At 38.7% G+C, this 25,924-nt stretch overlaps 1 protein-coding gene across 2 annotated transcripts; it reads left to right on the plus strand.

The window, feature by feature from the left end:
• Positions 1 to 611: 611 nt before the first annotated feature.
• Positions 612 to 25,924, plus strand: EDNRB (endothelin receptor type B). 2 transcript variants are annotated; one of them, XM_033177478.1, is made up of 8 exons: positions 612 to 969; positions 1,735 to 2,268; positions 17,631 to 17,743; positions 17,876 to 18,080; positions 19,887 to 20,036; positions 20,750 to 20,883; positions 21,437 to 21,545; positions 23,077 to 25,924. In XM_033177478.1, exons 2-8 carry the CDS (start codon positions 1,786 to 1,788, stop codon positions 23,209 to 23,211), a joined length of 1,329 nt encoding a protein of 442 aa, XP_033033369.1. In that variant the 5' UTR covers positions 612 to 969; positions 1,735 to 1,785; the 3' UTR covers positions 23,212 to 25,924. The 2 variants fall into 2 exon arrangements, with proteins under 2 accessions (XP_033033369.1, XP_033033370.1); XM_033177479.1 differs by lacking the exon at positions 612 to 969 and adding an exon at positions 982 to 1,402 and having other exon boundaries at positions 23,077 to 25,835.

A 25,924-nucleotide genomic window follows, 5' to 3' on the forward strand; every position in this document is an offset into this window, starting at 1 on the left:
TGACTTTCTGACCTCTTTTATACAATCTCTGGACAAAACTACCAGTCGCTGTTATTTTCCTCTCTGCTGTAAACATGGAGCTCAAGAATGGATAGGAAGACCTTATTGTATTGCTCTGTCTGGTAAATAAATATCATGTTGAATTTGCATGGCAGCTTTCTGATTATTTTCATGTCTCCAATAAGCATCAAGTCTGTCATAGGTACAATATAAAAATCCCTGAGACTACCTAACACTGACACTGTGGCAGGAAGAGAGGAGAAGAGCTGTACTAGGGAAAATGAGGAGTACTTGTAATCCTCTCTTGGGGCAGTGAGAGGGCCTGGGAAGAAAAGATCGAAGTGTTCCATGTGGGGGTTAATGTGGGCTTGAAATGAAACTTCAGAGCAAAAGGAAGCAGAGCGAAGAGCAGCGCCCACAAACCAACCTCAAATATCACAGCGGCGGAACATTTACCTGAAAGAAAAGTCACACTTGGCATTAAAAGTTCAATTATTACTTTCAGTGCAGAGCCTTGCTCTAGTCTGGAGCTGCCGGGTGTCACGTGGTGCGTGATGACTTGCCCTTGATTTGGGTTCATTTGAAAAACGTAGAACTCTAACAAATAAACAGCCTTTTGAGACCTGTCCCTGGACGAGGACTGCCCCCTCCCTCGGGCAGCTACTACTGATGCTGTCCAGGCATAGCCCAAGGGGAAAGGTTGCAGCGGGGTCGGAAGGCGCGGGAGGAGTCTGGCGGTGATTGATGGGGAAGGGATGAATGAATAAAAGTACTTGTCTCTGATGGCAGCAGAGACCCCAGAGGCTACACTGTCTGGCATTCTCTCAGTGTTTCGTCAGAGCCAGACCCGCCTGCAGCTCAAGGGAGGCGTGCTCCTCTCCCAGAGCAGGCTGGAACCCAGCTGGGTTCCGCGTCCCGGGAAGGTGGTCTCCGTTCTTCGCTCTGCATCTGGTTTGTCAGATCCAAGAGGTAAACATTCGGGCTTGGTACTGAATTAAATATCATTGATTGAACCTTATCCTGGGGCTTCGGTTTGGCTTACTAGTTTGGGGTTTTAAAAAAATAAAAATAAAGCCTATAGAGAGGGCAAATTAAAATAAGGATGGGTAAAGGAAGGAGCGTGAGTGTTTGAAGCCACTGGGAGGGAACAGCGGTTTCCAAGTTCCTGCTGACTTGAGAAGTCTCTGCGAGTTTCCAAATCTCCGGCGCACTCCCGGGCGCGCTGGGGGAGCTGTAGCTCAGCCAGCAGGGAGTAGCGGCTTTCATCCGCCGGGAGGAGTCTTTCGAGTTCAATCGCGGGGTATAGAAGTTCCCCTGCGGGGCAAAATGCAGAGGTTGACACAAGCCCTTGGCCTCTAGGTGCCTTAATTCCGCGGTTCCCACGCATGCTTAACTAAGACGTGTACGTATTCCTCCCGGCACATGAAAGAGTTCGGGGCTTTGCCTTGGATCCCCATCACTCCCCCCGGTACACCCCTTCCAGAACGCCCCGCCCCGCTGCATATTATTTACCCCCTCCTGGCCACGCGGGGGAAGAAAAACAGCGGAGAGGGCATTGGGAAGGAGTTTCGACCGGCGCTGGCGAGTCACTAGGGCCAAGTTCCCCACTGGCGCGGCGCGCAAACTTGAATTACTTTTGCGCATGAATACTGGCGGAGAGGCTGCGGGCTTGCAGAGACGTGGCTCTGGCAACTGACCCAAGTGTCCTGTCTTCCTTCCCCTGCTTGTCTCCAGGCTCTGACACTGCGGAGCGGCCACCGGACACCGACTGGAGCAGGCAGCAGCATGCAGCCGCCGCCAAGTCTGTGCGGACGCGCCCTGGTTGCGCTGGTTCTTGCCTGCGGCCTGTCGCGGATCTGGGGAGAGGAGAGAGGCTTCCCGCCTGCCAGGGCCACTCCGCTTTTGCAAACCGCAGAGATAATGACGCCACCCACTAAGACCTTATGGCCCAAGGGTTCCAACGCCAGTCTGGCGCGGTCGTTGGCACCTGCGGAGATGCCTAAAGGAGAGAGGACGGCGGGATCTCCGCCACGCACCATCTCCCCTCCCCCGTGCCAAGGACCCATCGAGATCAAGGAGACTTTCAAATACATCAACACAGTCGTGTCCTGCCTTGTGTTCGTGCTAGGGATCATCGGGAACTCCACACTTCTGAGAATTATCTACAAGAACAAGTGCATGCGAAACGGTCCCAATATCTTGATCGCCAGCTTGGCTCTGGGAGACCTACTGCACATCGTCATTGACATCCCTATCAATGTCTACAAGGTAAAGGGGGCCTGCTGAAATCATGGTGGGCTTGAGGAAGGGGGCCTGGCTGGAGAAGGCAGATGAGAAAGCTTGTAGAAGGAGCTTCCCTTTAGCTCTCTCTTAAGGCTCTGCCCCTCCTAAAAGTCAGTGATCTTTGGAACCAAATTCCATTTGGTTATGTCCACTCATAAAAGTCGGCAACCATTGGCATAAAATTCCATTCAGGTCTCCAGTAGCTCTCTGCTAAGCTTAGGACAAGTGTAGTCCCCAGTCTAGCAACGTTAGTATCACTTTGGGAACTTGGTACACATGAAGATTTTTCTGGCCTCACCCCAGACCTACTGAATCAGAAACTCTGGAGTGGAGCACAGTAGTTTGTATTTTAACAAGCCCGTTATGTAATTATGATGAAATCTAAAGTTTGAGAACCACTAGTTCTGAAGGATCTAGTCCTTAAGTGCACCTAATGGGGTACATCCTCTAGTCAAAAGTGTGTGGTCCATGGACAGTGAGCATTAACATTACCTGAGAGTTTGTTAGGAATGCAAGGCTAGCCCAGACTTACTAAGTTAGAATCTGCATCTTAAGATCTTCAGGTGGGCCGGGCGCGGTGGCTCAAGCCTGTAATCCCAGCACTTTGGGAGGCCGAGACGGGCGGATCACGAGGTCAGGAGATGGAGACCATCCTGGCTAACACAGTGAAACCCCGTCTCTACTAAAAATACAAAAACTAGCCGGGCGAGGTGGCGGGCGAGGTGGCGGGCGCCTGTAGTCCCAGCTACTCGGGAGGCTGAGGCAGGAGAATGGCGTAAACCCGGGAGGCGGAGCTTGCAGTGAGCTGAGATCCGGCCACTGCACTCCAGTCCGGGCGACAGAGCGAGACTCTGCCTCAAAAAAAAAAAAAAAAAAAAAAGATCTTCAGGTGATTCATATGCCCACTAACTTTGGGAAGCACTGTCTTGGAAGACTGTGAAAGTAGCAGATACAAAGTTGGTTTTTAGGAAATAAATGGCCTGGAAGAAAGAAATCCAGACTGGTGAGTAGGAAAAACACAGTTCACCTGCTGTGAGGGACTGTAGCTACTCTGCATTAGATATCTACAGTGGACCAAGGACTGGGTGAGATGTGTTACTTCTGTTATTCCTTCCAGCAGCCCACAAGTAGATATTACATTTAGTTTACAGCTGACTGGTAGGATGCTCAAAGTAAATGAGTGAGAGGTGGAACTGGGGATCAGACCCAAATCTGTCAGGTTCCAAAGTGCAAGCCATATGATGGCACCCCATCAATTATTTCATAGACAAGACCAAGGAGCACTCAAAATCTGTAAGGGTTTCAGTAGTTAACATTATTGTGTGATTACCATGGGCGTCAGCAGAAACACACAAAGAGCCAGGTTCTCCAGGTTGCTTTGGAACTCCACACACATCCCGGCACCTCTGGACCTCAGTTTCCTCAATTCCACAATAAGGCTGCTAGTGCCCACCTACTGAAGTTTTATGGTGTTAAAAAGAAAAAAAAAAAGCAGCCTAAGTAAAACAGTTGTAAAATTTCAAAGACATATGAAAATATTTAAAACTTTCCCAGCAGCAGCAGCAGCAGCAGCAGCAGCAGTAGAAAGTTGCACATAAAAACACAATCACAATGTAAGGAAATGGAATTATACTTTGCAGATTTGCCTATAGCTAGCCCTGACTTCAGTACTTCAGTACAAGGGTAAAAAAAGGGCATGTAAATTTGGGAAATGTTGTAGGGGATGCTTTGACCTATTGGCAGGAGTAGTTCCCATAAGGCATGCCTGTGAATTTCCATTCATGAATCTCTAAAAATCCTAACCCAATAGTTATATTTTAAGGGGAATTCAAACATTTCTGAAGCTTAGCGGTGAGAGTGGATTAGGATATAGTTTTCTCTAAAGGGAATCACTCCCAGAAATGGGGGAATCAATTGAAGAAATCCTAAAATCCTGTGTGGCAATTGATTCTGATAAACTGTGAGGATTTACTTGGTATGAGCTGAAATGGAATCTCTAAATGCAGTCACAACTCCATGAGGGTCCGAAGCGACTCTTTTACTTCTTAAGACGTTCCACAAACTAAATCTTCCCATTCTAATTTGGCAAAGGAATTTCAATTCAATTCATCAAAACTGAATTGAGAATTTTTTCAGTACAAGGTGTTGTGATAAATTTAAAATAAATCTAACAAGATCTCTTCCCAAAGGGAGATTACAATCTAGTTTTGCTGGGTTGGCACAGGATTTTATGAAAGTTCTGTTTGTGGGGTCAGGAAACCCCACATGTCTAGCCCAGTTAGAAACCTTTCTAAATCAGACAGTAGCTAAAGTGCTGTGTAAAAGGTGGGATTGAGAACATTTTTTTAGTTTTGATGTATTGCCTCCAGGACAGATAGAAATCAGCTCTTCCAGAACCATCTTATTTCCTCTGTCTGGTTAAATGAGTATTTGTGATAAACTAGAGAATTTCTGACTCCCCAAGAGGTCACACAGTTTCCTTTTCATTTCAAACTTCCTTATTATTTCCCTAGGAAGTTACATCCTTTTCCCTGAAGCCATCCAGTCTTAACATGACTGTTTTTACTTCTGAAATAAGCTAATGAGTCATTACAGATCTGTTCATCCAGTAACCTGTATTGGTCATAAACACATTCATCACATTACGTCCCATCACTAAGGTCGTCATTATTGAATCCTACCTTGTGGCCTTAGGTTTAGCTTGAGACACAATATCATAATAATGGCTACCAGTTATGATGCACTAGGCACTTGGTTTATTTCATTAAATCACTACAACAATCCTGTAGAGGAGGTATCATTATCATTCCTGCTTTAGATCTAGGGAAAGTACTTGTCAGAGAGGTGAAGAAGTAACTTGCCTAATGTCATACGTCTACAAAGTGATGAAACTGGGCCTTGAATCCAGACCATCCAGCCCAAGACCCTGCGGTCCACCCCATCCCACTGCATGAAGCATGCTCAGGCACTGCACTGTCGTCTCCAACCTTGAGTATTGTTTTAGGATCTGATTTGAGAGCATTTGGTGCAAATGTGGCAAATAATATGCTATCCCACAGTAGAATACTTAGTAAACATTTTCAGAAATTAATTTGAGTCAGGATTTCTGTCTCTTGAAACCCCTTCACCTGGTCTGTAGTGTGTAATATCAGTGGAAGTTATTCTAATGGCTTAATTTACCAAAATAGATAATCCAGAACTAGTTAAAAGCCATTTATTTTCCTAAATAATTGTGGCAACATGGTTTTTTTAAAATGCATTTAGAATTTCAGAGTAGTCAGGTATGATCATTCAGAAAAAAGTAATTTAAATGAGTTATGAAGGCTATATTTAATATATCCTAATATGAGAGGCTTGAATTGAAACCAGTGATTGCTAATTTTTCTTGGTGGGGTTTTATAATTCTCTTTGAGAATTCAATATACACAATTTCTGCAGGTTTATGAAACTCTCCAACCCTCCTGTTGGCATACTAAGGGCCCAGAGGCCAAGAAATGTCAATGTGAATCTGTTCCATTAATCTGGAGTTTAGTAAATACAGAGTTCAGTAAAGTTGGCAAATCACAAAATGTCATAACTTATTGGAAGCTACAGTCTTCAGGCTGCGAAACTGGTGGGACTTTATCTGGAGCTGCTGCAGTGAAAGCTGAAAAGCGTTGGGAAACATGTCTGATCTGCCTGGACTGCCTCAAGGAGCTGGGTCCCTGGAAACTTTTAAGTAGAATCATACCACTCTCACAGGTCTCCTGTGTTGTGGGGGAAATCCTGTGTTGAAGGCTAGGTAAGTGTCTGAGGACACTTAGCAAGTTGAGGCTGCTGAAGCACTTCAAACTCATGTAAAAATGCAGAAAATAATAAGCCTTGCTTACCTTTCTCATAGGCACACACTGGGGCTATGCCTACGTTACACAACACCAACCAGATGAAAAATGAAAACTTCAAGCATCCAAAGGAGATATTTATTTAAATAGATATGCATGTATACATGTACATACATTAAAATGTTAAGTTTTATAAGAATATATAGATATATAAGTAAAAAGATGACTATCACTTGGCACAGGGCATGGCACATAGCAAGCAAATGATAAATGTTATTAAAATGTGTGTATGTGTGTGTATGTGCGTTTTGAGTAATCTTTGTTTTCCAGCTTTTGTTGTGACAAACATGACTACAAACAACATGTTTGTACATGTGACTTTGCACACATGTGTGACTACATCTAAAGGGTAAATTTTTATAACTAAAATTAGTAAGTTGAAATGTGTGTATTAAGTCAAAATTTTGAAAGATATTGCCATATTGTGCTAGAAAGTTATTCTTGTACTCTTGGTTTCAATCCCTATTTTACATAATATCTCAACATGGATATAAATGCATATTAATGTTTATCTGTAATATGTATATGGGCCACCATGCTTAATATTTACATCATCTACATATTGACCAGAACCAAAAGCCAGTGCTTGATGTTAGGATGAATTTCTCCTTATTCACAAGCTACTTATGGTGCCCTTCCTATATATCCTAAAATAAATGGGGTAATCTAGAATCATTCATATGAGAGCCTGGCACTCCACTACTAAGTTGCAGAAGCATAGATATCAAAGCCGGATAAAAGGCAAGACAGCCGGGTGTACTTGTGGATGCTATCAATGTGTTTATGTTGTTGTTTGGTTGGTTACTTGATTTGGGAATGATATTTAACAAAACTTGGTTGTAGGTTAGGGAGAAGTTAAAAATTCTTGAGCAAATAATGAGTTCTTAAATTACTTCTGAATTTTATTAACTCCCTTTGTGTTATATTTACATGGATAACTGAGTTAATGAAGTTAGCTCTCAAATATAGCTCCCTTTATGTGTAAAGAAATTACATTTAAAAACAAACCTGCATGCAAACTGGTAAGACGAATACCAATATCCACATGAACGAGTTCGGTAAGGATCCAAAGGTAATCAGGGGCCCAGTGGTGATGGAGAGCTAAAAATTAGGCTGGTGACCCACTGGAGTGCTTCTAGATGGTTTTACAGTTTAGCACTGTAGGCTACTATTAGAGGCAAAGAGGCTGCATTCATAGTTCTGGAAGGCAAAACTGCTGATCTTTAACGTTTAACTAGTTAAGGGTGGGTACATATAACATTAAAATGCTGGTATGTCAAAATGCAGAATTGCTTCACTGAACCCACAAATGAGTTTCGAGTGAAGTGACCTTGGCAGGTAATAGACATTTTCTGCTTGTGACACACTCAGGATTATCTTTCTGAACAAATTTACCTTTTGCACTATCCTATCTTAGACTACTTCTGGTACTTAACAAGTTTATGTATAATTAACTAGTTTTGTAGTTAAAAGTAAAAGTTGATGGAACACCACCAGCTTTTGAAGTTATAATTTTCCAATCAGTAAACTGAAGCATATGCATATATAGCAACACAAGAAGTAAGGGTGTCATTGGGAGAGGAGTCTAATTTCTCCCAATTTAATAACAATGTTCTCATTTCCAGTCAAGTAACTGAAATATTTTAGTATATTTAAAGATATTTTACCGCATAAGCATTCTGAACCAAAAGTGGAAACTGTATGCCTTTGAGATTTATTTATGCAAAGCAGAATAATTTTTAAGGAGCAATAACTAAGCACATTTAAAGTATTAACTTTTAAAACTTGTTAATAAAGAGTCAGGCTTTTAGCTTGAATGACCTGGAATCAGTTAACAAATACAACAAATACCCTGACACCCATCTAGCATAGTGGCTGCAACTGTTAATACTATACAAATGCTTACAGACAAATGATGTTACACATAAAACATAAGAACGGTGGGCTTTTTCCACTCATATTTTTAGCAATGTCCAAATGAAAAAAAAAAAAAAAAAAGGAAAGCTTGATTCCTTCTGTATTGAAGTATTGGTCATAGTCAGATAACAGGTTGATAGCAGAATTCAAATGAACTAGAAACTCAAGACTTCATATTCCCAGTTCACTGTTTCACATGTTGGTCACAGATTTCTGTGACAAAATGGTCAGTAAGCACTTGGCCTTGGGCAGTGAAAGTTTCCCTAGGTTCAACTCTATGATATTTCTTGTGTTTGCCTTTGATCTGCCACTTGGTCACTCCATAAATCCAAGCTTCTATGAATGTCAAGGTAAGGTTTTCTTTCAGTATGGTAAGGCTTATCTATCAAAAGATTTACATTTCTCTTTTGCTCATTTAAAATGAGTCTTTCAACATTGAAGTATTTCCATAGTTGTACAAAAGGATAACGTAGCCAAGACCCTGCTGTCTCCAGGCCAGGGAGCCATGTTCTTCAATTCACAAAGAAAACCATATAAGGGTATCTCTGTGTAGCTAATATGCTATAGTTGATTATTTTTAGAGAAACATGCCAAATGCTAATAAATGATTAAGTTCTTTAAAGGGTGTTGACAGATAAAGCCTGAGCTGAAATAAGATTCAAGATGTAATTTATGATGTGAAACATTCTCTTTCAGAACTTTGCACAGTTAAAAAGAGGTTGGTTATGTTTGGGAGATAGCTGGATGTGGTGTGTGGGTATACAACTTCTCTAATTTTAGACTTTTTATTATTTCCAATGCTTTTATTTTAGAGTTATTTATCGTTCCCTATAAGGCCTCTGGTGAAAATGTAAAGGAACAAGAAAATGACCAAAATATGGTGGTGGATGGGAGAGAGGGAGAGAGGGAGAGAGAGAGGAGAAAGGGTGAAGGGAGAAGATAGAAGAGGATCATTCTTGAATCAGAAATTTATTAACAAAATTGATTGAAGCATTTCTCAAGCAAGTCTCCACTTTTGAGGCTCAAAACTGCACTCATGCCTGCTGACCTGTGTCTTTTCTCTACTTCTCTCTTCTTCAGTTTCATTGTAGTTTCCGGAAAGGAGGAAAACTATCCTCAGAATGTTTACACTGTACGCTGTCTTCTTCCCGCTCGCTCAGTGTTTTCAGACAATTTTAATGGGCTTTCAGACTCCATAGTAATCAGACATTTTCTGATCATAGCTTATTAGTCTCCCATAAGATATTCCACAGATAGAATTAGGCTTAGGTATGGCATGAAGTTACTTAATAGGGTTTGTTGAATTCATGTAGTTTGCAAGTCTCGTTCTGAGCCAGGAGGCGTTCAGGTTCTCATTCTTCAGTTTCTTCAGATGTCATCAGTGATAAGTGAACTAATAATAGACCAGGTTTGTGAGTGGGGTTTGTTATTTCTCTTAGTTGGATCTTTTCAAAATATGTAATATATCGGTGAAAGTTTTAAAGCTCAAACTTTGGATATATTTTTAAATTTAGATAATAAAAGAGTACAATCAATTTCTTTCCTGGCCTGTTACAGACTTAGAAATAAATTTCTGGTAGGAAAATATATTTGAGGTAAACTTCAATTTCTCTTAAGAAATATTTTTTAAAATTGTTTTCTATCTCTTTGTTTCTCTTGGAGATTTTGTTTCAAGAACTTTAATTCATTTTCATAAGCCATTGTTCTATTTCAGCAAGTTATAGGAATCTTTCCAGAGCTTTGAAAAGGCCTCTGTTTTGTGGATGTGTGTGAAATAGATGCCCACAGACAGAACTGTTGCCTTGCACAACTCTAGGGGGCACTGTTCATATTGTAATCTATTGAGATGGCACCCCTGGGGGATAAACTAACATTATTTCTGACCCACATATTTCTAACTCACATAGTCTAATCTTTAAGTGATTAAGTACATTTTGATGGATGCAGAGTAGAACTTGTAATTTATAGTTGTCCTTCAGGGCACAGGTGCACTGTATGTCAAGAAAAAAAAAATTCCATGCACTTGATCAGCATATTGACTCCAAATTCAAAGTTTACTTTGAAATATTTCTCTATGTACCAATACAGAAAGAGTTCTGGCATGCAAGTCCTTGAATGAAGGTGCCCTATCTCATTAAAACTCTAGTTCAAACACAGAAAAAACTCTTAACTACTACAGGAAACAGAGATAAAAACAGAATACACCCTTTCCTAAAGTTGTCAAATGCAGCCATTCCATTATTTTCCTTTTTTGACTCTTACTGTGAAAATATTTATATAATGCCAGTCATTTAAAGAAACGTTCACAATTTATCACAGGATGGAATAGACTGCAGTCTGGCAAAGTAACCTTGGTTGTCCTCTTAATCACACCACTGACTCATCCTCTAAAACAATCATCTCTTATAATGTCCGTATGTTTACTGCATCTACTTCCACGAAACTTACAATCCCTTCCACAACTAAAGCTCTTCATAGAATCCCATTACATAGTGAGAAACAGTAGGTTCTGTTTTATATCAGTCACTGCCTTGACAAGTTTTGAGTAGGAGAGAGAGGGTGGGAGAGGAATTTTTGTTGTTACCTTTTCCAGCCTGCATGGAAGAGCGGAACTCCAATGAGAGTACAGCCCACCCTCAAGCCTCAATTCTAGAGTTTCTGACTCTATGTGCCAAGAAGACCTGATCATCAGGACTAGAAAATATAAATAGTAAATATACAGTCATGTCAATTCTCTAAAGAATATATGGAGAATATGAGAACTGAAAGACGCATGGCAAATGTTTTGTCATAGATGATTTCTGCCTTATGATCAACTTCATTCATTCACTCATCCGTTGATCGTTACTTAACAAGCATTGAATGAGTGACCACTATGTGCCAAGCACTGTGCTAGGCATTATAAATGTTTTAGAATATTCTGAAACAAATAAACAGTTAAAGCTCAGTGTATACTTGTAATTTAATAAAATAGAAAAAGAAAATGCTATGTATGTTTAATGAGGCGAGTGAACATTTGCTTGTGCAAGACGGTTAACTTTGGCATTTCTTGACTTTATGGGGCTTGACTCCTCTTGGCATTAATAGGGGTGTGTGTTAACAGGATTTTTTTTTCTTCATTTATTATCTCAAGTATGTGATTTTTAATTAAAAAAAGAAATGAAAAATGTAAATCCCCCAGTTGGAGAGATTTTTTAGGATCCACTTCACAAAATCCTCAAATAAATAAAGAATATTTATTTCCTATTCATGCTATTTATCCTTTTAGAAATTTTTTAAACTATAATATAAAAATGACTTTATAATGTAGTAGAAAAATTTATTTGGATTCTCTTGCCTTGTTTCTTTCTCAAGCAGTTGTTCCTATGTAAAGTTATAAAATTATGGTCTTTTTTGAGTAGGAATCTTTTAGCCAGTATGGTCACCTCTTTTCTCAATCTAATGTTTATTTATTTCTGTTTATCATCCAAAATAAATGTTCTAGAGAAGCAATATAAGCCTTAGGGTAAAATGGGTCAGCACAAACATAGGCTATCATTTTGTCAAATGGACACCACATCGCCAGCAGGACTAAATACCAACAACAGCTTTCAGTTAGATGAGACATCACGATATGAAAAGCAGTGCCAGTTATGTGAGTATTTGCCAACTGGTTCATATTTGATAAATGTTAGGCAACATATATTCAACTTAATTTTAAACAGGATTTAAAATTTTAATTTATGTAAAAGGGACATAGTGTTAATATTGAACTCTAAACACCCTTTTTGCGATCAGAGAGACGCCTTTTGATTACATGTTTGAATTGTCTTCACTGTTCAGACCTTGCCCTTAAGTTATCTAATTTAATGGGGTAAAGTCCAAAGAAAAAACTAAAAATAGTGAATAAGGAATGTGTTATTGCTGGGTTTAAAGTTAGAGTTGCTTCCTCTTGCAATAAAGTGAATCCATTTCCTTTTCAGTGGCGAAAGCTGTATCGTTAGACTTCAGATTATAGATGTTAGATGTTGTTATTTTTCCCAAAGAATGATGAAGAAATGAATATCTAAGAATCATACCCATATCTAAGAACAATCTCTCACCAAATTGTAAAGATGTCATCTTGGTTGAGAGTGAACTTTTTTTATTTTGGCAAAGCTTCATAGTTTTTCCCCACCTGGGACGTTTTTTGCATTAAACAAGTGGATACCTTTATATTTTAGATAAGTTTCAAGCAATAGCTTGCCTAAAGACTTTCTTGCTAGAGGCCATTAAGATGACAGAGATGAACATCAATACCGGGCATGGTTTCTGTCACAGAGTATCAGGCTTTGCTGGGTCTCCACAAAGCCTTCTGATCAGTGAGGCAGAGGGTAAGCTTTTTAGACGAAGAGCATTTAGAGTCTTGCCAAAGCCATTCTTCTCACTACAAAATAATGGAAGCAACAGTGATGCTCTTCCCACATCTTCTGTGGCCTTCCGGAACCAATAGCATCCAGTTCTGAGTTGAAAGCACGAAATGCAAGCTGATAAAGGTTAATGCTCTCTCTCTCTCTCTCTTTTATTTTGGCAGTCTCTTTCCCTTCAAAAGTGTAGACTAGAAAACTGTAATCTCTCCGTGGTGATTACATTTCTGACTATCTGTCTGTTGAGCTTGAAGAGCATTGTTACAATTTTCAGTTTGTGTTTTCCTGTTTTCTGTGATAGCTTGGGTCAGAGGTTGGGCTGCAGGCCTCCAGTGGTATGAAGAGCAATAATCCAATTTCTAGGCTGAGCCAAAAACAATGGAAACCTCAAAACATGGCCTGGATTCAGTGCAGAGCTCATTTTCATCAGCCAGACTTCTTTTCCTTCAGTGGTCTGGACGCTCATTCATCTTGATTCTTCTGATAGCGGTACCTACAGGATAACAATATTACCATATTTGGAAATAATTTAAGACAGAATAAAATATTTTAAAATATCCAAATGTTTGGACATTATTTGAATAAAATAACTAGGGGCATTAGTCAGGGTTCTCCAGAAAAACAGAACCAGTGGGATAGATAGATGGAGGGATAGGTAGATAGGTAGGTAAGTAATCAGATAGATGGATAAATAGATAATGGGGAATCAGTTTATGAGATTATAGAGGCTGAGAAGTCCCATAATCGGCCATCTGCAAGCTGCAAATGTAGGAAAGCCAGCGGTGTAATTCAATCCAAGTCCAAAGGCCTGAGAAACCAGTCTGAGGGCCAGAGGAGATGAAATGAGACATTCCAGATAGGCAGGAAGAAAAAGGGGCAAATTCCTTCTGCCCCTGCCTTTTGTTCTATTCAGACCCTCAGCAGATTGGATAATGCCCACACACCTAGGGTAAGGCAATCTGCTGTACTGAGTCCACAAATTCATATACTAATTTCTTCCAGACACATCCTCACAGACACACCCAGAAATAAATAATGTTTAATCGAGCAACCTGTGGCTGGTCAAGTTATCACATAAAGTTAACCATCGCACTAGGTGAGCAGAAGATTTTGCTCTGCATCTAGATATTATACCATGATTTGACACATAGCTATAGGTTTAAAAAATAATATTTGATTTAATTCTAAACTTTTTTTGTCCAATCACCTCCTTCAAAACACTGTTGGGCAGGTATTATAGTGGTTGTAAGCATAGGCTCTAGACCATCTGAGTTCAAATATGGATCTATTACTCACTTAAGTGAGCAACCAGTTGCAAGCATATTGGTTTCCTAATGAAGAGTAACAAATTACCCTACAATTTAGTGGCTTAAAACAGTAAATATTTTTAAAATTACATTGTGTCTTTGGTTTGGCAATTAAGGAGTGGCTTAGCTGGGTGGCCCTGGCTCAGGGTCTCTCAAGAAGGTACACTCAAAATCCTGGCTGGGACTGCAGTCGTCCAAGTTTGACTAAAGCTGGAGGATCATCTTATTCACAGACCTGGCAAATCAGTGCTTCATGTTTTCAAGAGGCCTCAGTTCTTTGCCATTTGGCTTCTCCACAGAGGTGCTTGAGTGTCCTCATGACATGGCAGCTGGCCTCCCCCAGAATAAGTGACCCAAGAGAGAGGAAGCCAGTTCTTTAGGAGCTAGTCTCAGACATCACACATCATCACTTTTGTCACATTGTATGCATTAAAAGCAAATCACTAAGTCCAATCCACATTCAAAGGCAGGGAAATTAGGCTTCATGTTTTGAAGGGAGAAGTAATCAATAGTAGAATATTGTCTGAATAAGTTATACCTGGCTGGTTCTAGCACAATCCTTTTAACCAGTTGGATAATTTTTATTCGTATTTCTAAGGGTAATTGGCAGTTCTTTTAAAGCTACATGAGTTCAAAGCTGGTTCAGACCTGTGGTGCACCGAGTCTCCCCCATTTCAGTAAATGACTTCACCATGCACGTGATAAACCTGTGTGTGTGTCCTGACTCCTCACATCAAGTGTCCAACCCATCAGCAAGTCCTGCTAGCTAGCTCTACCCTTAAAATGAATACAGGCTATAACCCACTCTCCTCAGCCTCGGGGCACACAGGGTCCAGCTCACCACTAGTTCTCATCAGTGCTTCCTTTCTTGGCCCTACATTCTATTCTACACTGGGCAGCAACAGTGATCTCTTGAAAAATATGTTAGATCACACCATTTCCCTTCTGCAAACCTTGCAATGAATTCCCTCAAAAAAGCATTTAAATTGTTCCCTCTACAACTTCATTTTCCATGCATTTGGTCTGGGTCACTCTTCTCCAGCTTTAGTAGCTAGTAGCCTCATTGCTGTACCTCCAGGTCACCAGGCTTGTTTTGACCTCAGGGCGTTTGCACATGCTCTTCACATGGCTTACTGTCTTATTTCAGTCAAGTCCCTCTCCAAATGTTGTCTCTTCAGGGTGACCTCACTGAGAAGCTTATCAAGAAAACACCTTAGCTGGGCGCGGTGGCTCAAGCCTGTAATCCCAGCACTTTGGGAGGCCGAGACGGGCAGATCACGAGGTCAGGAGATCGAGACCATTCTGGCTAACACGGTGAAACCCATCTCTACTAAAAAAAAAATACAAAAAAACTAGCCGGGCATGGTGGCGGGTGCCTGTAGTTCCACCTACTCAGGAGGCTGAGGCAGGAGAATGGTGTAAAACCGGGAGGTGGAGCTTGCATGAACTGAGATCTGGCCACTGCACTCCAGCCTGGATGACAGAGCGAGACTCCGTCTCAAAAAAAAAAAAGAAAACACCTCAAATCTCACCTTCACTCAATATGATCACAGCCTCTGTTTAACACCATTTTAAGTATGTATGTGTTTTTTGTCTGCCTCCCTCACTAGACTGTAAACTCCATGTGAGCAGAAGTGCTCAGAATGGTGTCTGGCATATAGTGAATGCTCAATAAATATTTATTGAATGAATGACTGAACAAGAATAATTAATGAGTCAGTTGATTAACCCAGAAGTCACAAGATAGAGGCTATGATGGCTCACTGATGTATTTTGATAATACAATGTTATCTGAGACTTTTTTTTTAAAAAAAATATGAATTGAACTTTAATAAATTGTGAGATTCATATAAAAATTCCAATCTGGGTTCTTTTAAAAAATCAAGAGATTTTTGTATTTGGGGTCCCTTAGAAAAAAGTGTGTGATGTCTATTAGCAGCTGCTCCTTTCAGACAAACTTTACCCCAGACCCCACCCCACTCCCTATCATCTTCCTGACACCAATGACTTTCTGAAACCTGGCACCCTCCACTTCTCTGTGTTACCTGCCTGGCTCTGTAGGTCTTCAGGATCCTACATTAAGCATATATGATAAGTCTGCCAACTTTTGTCCCACATGTCTGTATAAGTTTTGATATCTAATTTAGAAGTGAAATTGGTCCTATGTTGAATCTCCAAGTCAAATTCATTATGAGACACACATTTTAGCCTTTGACGTCATTCTAGTTATAGAACAATCAACTCAGCTTGACAAACTCAGTAGAGTCTTCACTACTAGTGAAAGGATGGAAAGACTCCATTGTGTCTCAAAATAATTTTCACTTTTGGAAGGTTGTTTTTCAAAATATATATTTTTTTTTTTGAGGCGGAGTCTCGCTCTGTCGCCCAGACTGGAGTGCAGTGGCCAGATCTCAGCTCACTGCAAACTCCACCTCCCGGGTTTACGCCATTCTCCTGCCTCAGCCTCCCGAGTAGCTGGGACTACAGGCGCCCGCCACTGCGCCCGGCTAGTTTTTTGTATTTTTTAGTAGAGACGGGGTTTCACAGTGTTAGCCAGGATGGTCTCGATCTCCTGACCTCGTGATCCGCCCGTCTCGGCCTCCCAAAGTGCTGGGATTACAGGCTTGAGCCACCGCGCCCGGCCCAAAATATTTTTAAGACCTATGGATTTGAAATACTTTTCTTTATTTTCAAAACCGTATGAACATTTGATCCAGATGTTTACCTAAAGTGATTCATTTACCAGTGTGGGACACACCACATGGCCCTAAGAAAGAAAATAACCACATTTAATAATAGATGGTTGCGTAGTCTACACTCAGATATATATGTGTATATATATACACACTGTATATATATTACATACTATGTATGTGTGTATATATATATAAAATAGCAATAACTATGTCTTCTTGCTCCTTATATAGCCAGTCATTGTTATATTTTAGAGTCTATGAATCAAGCACTGTTAATATTAAACATCTGCTATGCATTAGGCACTGGTCTAGGCAGTTGTGGAGCTCATAGTCTGTCTTACACTCCAGGGATCCAGACAGAAAAAAAACTAAGCAAACAAATAAGTTAATGTGATATGCCACAGGAATTGATAGACTATGGATAAAAAGGAAAAGAGAGTAGGGAGATAGGGATGCCTGACCAGTTATGGTATCTAATAGTGTGTTCAAGGTAAGTCATGTTGAAAAGATGAAATTTGAGCAAGACCTGAAGGAGATAAGGGGCTTAACCAGGTGAATCTGTGGGGAAAGAGCCTTCTAAGATAAGGAAGGACCTAGAGTGAAAGCCCTAAGTAGAAATATGCCTGGGCTGTTCGAGCAACTGCATAGCTACTCCAACTGAATGACTGTTCAGTTAGGTAAACTGACTGCAGTGAAGAACAAATGCATGAATGCACATGTTGTTCTGCATAGAGTACTACTTCAATAGGGAAGTCTGGTCTCCTCAGCTAAGGACTATTTATCAATCAATTTTAATTAACCTATATTTTGCTTTGGCCATGACCTGGGCATTTAAGACTCTATGACAGTATACAGGTTCAATTTTCAGGAGGAACCTAAGCGATTGGCCCAAGTTTGCTCTGATGAGGTGAGCTGAACTCTAAGCTACTATACACGCATGATGACTTCTTATAAACTGGCTGCATTTTCATCAATCCCAACACACTTTCCTGTCCCATACATATGTCGAACAATGGTGCTTTTCAAAGAAGTAGTCCATAAGAAAAAGAATGACAACCAAAATTTATCCTACTCTGCATGTTAATTACGCTCCACAAGTGATACAATTCAGAGGGCATCTTATGAAACCCCCTAACAGAGCTTCATGTCTCCTCAATGCAGCTGCTGGCAGAGGACTGGCCATTTGGAGCTGAGATGTGTAAGCTGGTACCTTTCATACAGAAAGCCTCCGTGGGAATCACTGTGCTGAGTCTATGTGCTCTGAGTATTGACAGGTAGAAGCTTCTATTTAAGCCAAGAATATTCTGAATGCTATACTATTGTTTTGCATGTTACTTAGAAAATAAACTGTGCAATTCAATAAAACTAAGGTATGCCAGCTAATACAATTCTATTTCTATCTCCAGATATCGAGCTGTTGCTTCTTGGAGTAGAATTAAAGGAATTGGGGTTCCAAAATGGACAGCAGCAGAAATTGTTTTGATTTGGGTGGTGTCTGTGGTTCTGGCTGTCCCTGAAGCCATAGGTTTTGAAATGATTACGATGGACTACAAAGGAAGTTATTTGCGAATCTGCTTGCTTCATCCTGTTCAGAAGACAGCTTTCATGCAGGTAAATTTTACTTTTTTTATTTTCCTTTCTGCTCTTGCCTTATAACTACTCAGCTATTTTTCTCCTGTTCCCCACTCCTTGGGAAACTGTTGATTTATGACTGTCCTTGGCATAAATTAAGAGTGTAGATCCAAGCACTGTGGGGTTTATGGTGACCAATGACTCAAGAGGCAAGAAGGTAGATCACTACTTCTCTAAGAATCCCCTTGCTCTCAGTGGCATGGATAAACCAAGTTCACATGAAAGAATTGATGTGAATTTCTAGCTTTTCTACCCAAAGCCATGTTAGAAGTAAAATGCGTGGTGCCACAAAGTGAAAACAGCATTCAGGCAAAAGGTTTCTCAACAAGGCAATTTACTTCTATAGAAGGGTGCGTCTCACAATGGAGCAATGGCGAGAGCATACCAGACAGGGGAGTGGGATGGGATGTTATCTCTGATGCAGCTAGTTCCTACTGCTGCAGCTAGTTCCTACTGCTGCATCTTTCCCCTTTACGTAGGGTTGGACCGCACAGTCTAAGTTAATTCCATTTGGCTATTTTAGAGAGAGCAGGGGTACGAGCTGGAGTGGTGGGGTGAGTAGTTTCAGCAGAAGGATGGTTACAGAGCAGGTGACTAAGGATGACTAAGGAAAGAGCAGGTGATAGAGGCTAGGAGGTGGTTGTTTACTGAAACTAGGGGTAAGGAGATGTAAACAACAAGGAAGTTAAACTTTAAAATGGAGAACAAAGAACAGGGAAGCTGAACACACTGACGTATTGGTTCTCTGAAGAGGAATTTACTGTATCCTACAGTCCCATCAGGACCGAGAGCTACTACATAATCTGCACAAGATAGCATAGTAGTTGTCAGAGGAGTGGATGGTCCAGCAAATATTCAGATAGAAGTCATCCTGATATGGATGGAGTCTGAATGGAAAGACTCCCCTCTCTTTGTCTTTGATGCCAAAGAGAAAGCTGCCATTGCAAGAAACTCTTCATCCTGGTCATTTATTAAAGAACATTTGATTCGGGAATAGAAAAAGAATGATGATGCTGGTTTCCAGAAGATAGATTCTGAGTGTAAAAGGCTCTTCCAAACAGAATGAGTTAAGAGGCATTAATGCAAAGGGGGCTGGCCTAACTACTCCCAATAATTGTTTTCTATTGTATATATAAGGAGACTAAATAAAACTTTATGAACTGTATATATACAGGAAAAAAAAGTGCTGCCTGGGTTACATAAATTCCTCTCCAACACAGATATATCTAAAGCAATATGAAAACGATAACAGAGAAGAAAAAGAATAAGAGATATGACATAAGGCAAAAGCAGCTTTTATCTTTTTGTGAGATTAGATTTATATGTTACTGAGCTAAATGGTTAACCTAGACCTTTCCATATCTGTTTTTCCCATTAAACAAAGTTGCTAAAAAGTGAGAACTTCATCTAAACACCAAGTTATCTTTACATATTTAGGTGTTATATTTCACACAAAGAATACTCTGAGGATAACTTGCTTATGTGAAGACAAAACATTGAATTACCAAATATTTCAAATTTTGCCTAACTACTTAAGTTTTTGTGCGTGCTTATAACACATTGTCTTAGAGAACTGAAATGTTTTTGGGAAAATATGGGTTTTATTTAACATGACTATTTATTTGTTCAGTAAGTGTGGCCTGAAAGATTCTGTATGGTATATATAAACTGGATCTAATTTAGAAGATAATCATTCCCTGATGAATTTTTTTAAAGTTTAACATTTGTTATATAATATTTTCTTACAGAGGAGTATTAATCATAAAAATTCTCTCATCCCCCTAGTTTTACAAGACAGCAAAAGATTGGTGGCTATTCAGTTTCTATTTCTGCTTGCCATTGGCCATCACTGCATTTTTTTATACCCTGATGACCTGTGAAATGTTGAGAAAGAAAAGTGGCATGCAGATTGCTTTAAATGATCACCTAAAGCAGGTAAGAAAATACAAATATTTGATAACTCATGATTGAAATTATAATTATGAATATGAAAATGATGATGATAAACTAAAATTATTATATATCAGAGCATATTTCCTTTTTCTTGCTTCTGATAGTTTTAAATAGACAAAGAATATTTTTATATTATTTATTTAGAGATATTCTATATAATCTAAAATGATCTAAGGAGAATCCAAACTTTTTTTTTTTTTTTTTTTTTTTTTTTGAGACGGAGTCTCGCTCTGTCGCCCAGGCTGGAGTGCAGTGGCCGGATCTCAGCTCACTGCAAACTCCGTCTCCCGGGTTCACGCCATTCTCCTGCCTCAGCCTCCCGAGTAGCTGGGATTACAGGCGCCTGCCACCTTGTCCAGCTAGTTTTTTTTTGTATTTTTTAGTAGAGACGGGGTTTCACTGTGTTAGTCAGGATGGTTTCGATCTCCTGACCTCGTGATCCGCCCGTCTCGGCCTCCCAAAGAGCTGGAATTACAGGCTTGAGCCACCACGCCTGGCCGAATCCAAACTTTTTAAAGATGAATCTCTAGTCACTTCGGTTCCACTTCACATTAACTATTCCATATAAAGCTCAGTGTCCTGAGTTTTTACATATGCCGCTGACTTTTTGTAGACAATATTAAATGTTTTAGAAGAGAGAATGCTATAAATATAATGAGCCATCTTTTAAGGGTCAAACTATGGATTTATTTCAGAGACGGGAAGTGGCCAAAACTGTCTTTTGCCTGGTCCTTGTCTTTGCCCTCTGCTGGCTTCCCCTTCACCTCAGCAGGATTCTGAAGCTCACTCTTTATAATCAGAATGATCCCAATAGATGTGAACTTTTGAGGTAAGAAAGGCAAACTAGAAATGGTTTTGTAAACAAATGCCACTCAGAAGTGTTTCCATCGATCTGTTTTATAGGCAGAAAGAGAAACTACCATTTTTATAACCCTTAGGAAGCCAGGGAGGTTGCCAATTTTTATCTGAGGTCCTGTTGAGAGGGACAGGGAAGGGGAGGTATAAAGAACACTGGGGACAGAGAATCAGAGTTGTCAAGATGACGAGTGAGTGCCAAGGTGGAAAATGTCAGGTCCAATTTTCCAACACAATTTCTAAATTATTTCTTTTCAGCCAGTTTCAGTACTTCCAAATGAGATTTTATTTTAAAAGAGAAGAATTGGGCCTGGGAAGAGGAAATGGAGGAAAGTCAGTAGAGATGCTAGCGTTAGAGGGAGACAGAGACAGAGACAGGCAGAGAATCACTATTATCAAAAACGAGTGATAAATTTAGAACGATGGTATATTGGTATTTTTTTCCTTACAAAAGCACAGAAGTCTACAATGAATACATGTTCAGAACAGCATATTTTTCAGACACACTTTGGGTAATTTTTTTGCAGCTTTCTCTTGGTATTGGACTATATTGGCATCAACATGGCCTCACTGAATTCCTGCATTAACCCAATTGCTCTGTATTTGGTGAGCAAAAGATTCAAAAACTGCTTTAAGGTAAGAGACTATCCCAAAATAAAAAGCTCTTTGTAATATGGCTCAAATATAAGCTTTCAAAACTATTAATATATCTATCCAGACAGATTTAGTAAATTATTTTATAGTTTCCCTTTTATTATTACATCATGGATAATTTTTTTAAATATGACTTTTGCTTATAGATCACTAAAATTAATTTTTGCCTATAAATTCTCATTAACCACTCCCTACTGCCTCAGCCAATCAGTTACACTCATGGAATCGTTGACCAAAAAGTAATAAAAATTACATGCATTGATGTCTGATAGGCATTACATAATAAAATAAGGGCTAAACATGAATTAAAGACACTGTTCCCTGTTTTTGGTAGATTCTGAACTTCGCAGCTGCAATTATTATGGTAACTAAATTAGTTCCTTTTTCACATGGACTATGAGAATAATAAGGTAAACAAAAGAATAGTTTAGGTTTTACCTCTTTCTACCTTTTTTGTATAACAGTGATGTGCCGTTCACTGTGCAATACATATAATTCCTTCTTCAGCTACTTGCATTTTATCATCCTTCTATTCATTCACTCCTTCAACAATCTAACATGAAATAAAATATCCCCTCCCCTAATACAAATATCATCCATTTGTCAATGGTATTTCATTACTGGAAAGCTGACAATGTAGCTCCCATGTAAACACTAAGTCAGCCTATATCATTCTTCGCCCACTCATAACTCAAATTTTAGAGCTGGAAGAGAACTTCCGTCAGGATCAACACCCTCATTTTATAGAACATAAAATCATGGACTTCCCATTTTCTTTTACATATAGAATGAACAGAAGACAAACAGAATGAACAAAATTTTATATTTAAAAATTTTCAAGAAAAAAATTGGATGAAGAAAACTGAGATGCTTGTGTACTATATAACCTTATTGTTTAACAATATTGAAAAGAGACATGAGAATACATGGCTGAAAAAATAGGAAAGCAGTATTAAATTCATTGACATGAAAAGATATTCATGTCACTGTCAAGTGAGAAAAAGCAGGTTAAATCTCCTCAGCAAAGTGGCTTAGAATAACTTGGGATGAAATGTGTGTGAAAGTATCTACAAGGTTATGGAGTATACATACAGTACAGTCTCACTAAAATATACTCACATTCTCAAACACATGCACATATACATGTGTATAATTTATTTATTTCATGTATGTGCACATATTTCTGTTTTCATGGGGAAAAGTCTTGAATTACATGTTCATCAAATATTAAGAATATTTATCAAATAACCAAGAGTAAATATCAATTAAAAGTGGCTTTCTCTTTATGAGAAATCTTAACTATGTAGTTTTTTTCTTCTCTGCATGTTTTAGTTAAAAATTATCATATGCTAATTCTGTGATTATATTCTTTTAAGAGGGAAAATAAAAGAACACCAAAAGACAGGGCCCACGAACTCCTAATTATGCAAAGAAAGTCAGAACCCTAGAGAGGAGGAAGAGCTGAGAAAGGTGACTGATGTTAACATATAATGAGTTACTTTGTTTTGTACAGTCATGCTTATGCTGCTGGTGCCAGTCATTTGAAGAAAAACAGTCCTTGGAGGAAAAGCAGTCGTGCTTAAAGTTCAAAGCTAATGATCACGGATATGACAACTTCCGTTCCAGTAATAAATACAGCTCATCTTGAAAGAAGAACTATTCACTGTATTTCATTTTCTTTATATGGGACCGAAGTCATTAAAACAAAATGAAACATTTGTCAAAACAAAACAAAAACTATGTATTTGCACAGCACACTATTAAAATATTAAGTGTAATTATTTTAATACTCATAGCTACATATGACATTTTATGAGCTGTTTACAGCATGAAAAGAAAATCAGTGGGAATTAAGAAAGCCTCATTGTGAAAGCACTTAATTTTTTATGGTTAGCACTTCAACATAGCTCTTAATAATTTCCAGGATATTCACACAACCCTTAGGCTTAAAAATGAGCTCACTCGGAACTTCTATTTAAGAAATTTATTTTTAAATCAATGTGAATCTGATACAAAGGAAGAATAAGTCACTGTAAAACAGAACTTTTAAATGAAGCTTAAATTACTCAATTTGAAATTTTAAAATCCTTTAAAACAACTTTTTAATTAATATTATCACACTATTATCAGACTGTAATTAGATGCAAATGAGATAGCAGTTTAGTTGTTGTATTTTTTGAACACTAGAAACATTTAAATGATCAGGAGGGAGTAACTGAAATAGCAAGGCTGTTTTTGAAAATCATTACACTCCTTTCACTAGAAGCCCAAACCTCAGCATTCTGCAATATGTAACCAACATGTTACAAACAAGCAGCATGTAACAAACTGGCACATGTGTCAGCCAAATCTAAAATATAATACTTTTAAAAAGAAAATTATTACACCCTTTACATTCAGATAAGATCAAACCTCACAAAGAGAAATAGAATGTTTGAAAGTCTACCCCAAAAGACTTCTTTGAATCTGTCATTCACATAGCCTATGAAGAAAATACTATCTACAAATTTTTCAGGATTATTAAAATCTTCTTGTTTCACTATTGTAGCTTAAACTCTGTTTGGTTTTGTCATCCGTAAATACTTAGCTACATACACTGCATGTAGACGATTAAACGAGGGCGGGCCCTGTGTTCATAGCTTTATGATGGAGAGATGCCTGTGACCTCATAATAGAGACTGTGAACTGCCTGGTGCGGTGTCCACATGACAAGAAGGCAGGCAGCACCCTCTCTCACCCATGCTGTAGTTAAAATGGTTTCTAGCATATGTATAATGCTGTAGTTAAAACACTATTTCTTAAAATCATACAGATTAGTACATTTAACAGCTACCTGTAAAGCTTATTACTAATTTTTGTATTATTTTTGTAAATAGCCAATAGAAAAGTGTGCTTGACGTGGTGCTTTTCTTTCATTTAGAGGCAAAACTGCTTTTTGAGACTGTAAGAACCTCTTAGCTTTGTGCATTCCTGCCTAATTTTTAAATCTTCTAAGCAAAGTGCCTTAGAATAGCTTGGAATGAGATGTGTGTGAAAGTATGTACAAGAGAAAACGGAAGAGAGAGGAAATGAGGTGGGGTGGGAGGAAACTCATGGGGACAGATTCCCATTCTTAGCCTAACGTTCGTCATTGCCTCGTCACATCAATGCAAAAGGTCCTGATTTTGTTCCAGCAAAACACAGTGCAATGTTCTCAGAGTGACTTTAGAAATAAATTGGGCCCAAGAGCTTTAACTCGGTCTTAAAATATGCCCAAATTTTTACTTTTTTTTTTCTTTTAGTAAACTGGGCCACATGTTGGAAATAAGCTAGTAATGCTGTTTTCTGTCAATATCGAATGTGATGGTGCAGTTAACCAAAACCCAACAATGTGGCCAGAAAGAAAGAGCAATAATAATTAATTCACATGCCATGTGGATTCTATTTATAAATCTCCCACAAACTTGTTTTTTAATTTCATCCCAATCATTTTTTCAGAGGCCTGTTATCATAGAAGACATTTTAGAGTTGCAATTTTAAAATAACTTTGAATCACTAATATTTTCACAGTTTATTAATATATTTTATTTCTATTTAAATTTTAGATTATTTTTATTACCATGTACTGAATTTTTATATCCTGATACCCTTTCCTTCTCCATGTCAGTATCATGTTCTGTAATTATCTTACCAAATTTTGAAACTGCACACAAAAAGCATACTTGCATTATTTATAATAAAATTGCATTCAGTGGCTTTTTAAAAAAAAGTTTGATTCAAAATTTTAACATACTGATAAGTAAGAAACAATTATAATTTCTTTACATACTCAAAACCAAGATAGAAAAAGGTGCTATTGTTTAACTTCAAAACATGTTTCCTAGTATTAAGGACTTTAATATAGCAACAGACAAAATTATTGTTAACATGAATGCTACAGCTCAAAAGATTTATAAAAGATTTTAACCTATTTTCTCCCTTATTATCCATGGCTAATGTGGATGTATGTTCAAACACCTTTTAGTATTGATAGCTTACATACGGCCAAAGGAATACAGTTTACAGCAAAACGTGGGTATGCTGTAGCTAACTTTATAAAACTGTAATATAACAATGTAAAAAATTATATACCTGGGGGGATTTTTTTGGTTGCTTAAAGTGGCTGTAGTCACTAATTTTTTATTATGCAAGCAAAACCAATAAACTTTAACTTGTGTTTTTTTAACAACTAGCTTATTTTTCACTGTACAGCCACTAATTCGTTAAATACTAATTGACTGTTTAAAGGAAATACAAATGTGACAAGTGGACATTATTTATGTTAAATATACAATCATCAAGGAAGTATGAAGTTATTCAATTAAAATGCCACATTTCTGGTC

Source organism: Trachypithecus francoisi, unplaced genomic scaffold, assembly GCF_009764315.1.
Source record: "Trachypithecus francoisi isolate TF-2019V2 unplaced genomic scaffold, Tfra_2.0 Lachesis_group18, whole genome shotgun sequence".
Classification (NCBI taxonomy): Eukaryota; Metazoa; Chordata; class Mammalia; order Primates; family Cercopithecidae; genus Trachypithecus; species Trachypithecus francoisi.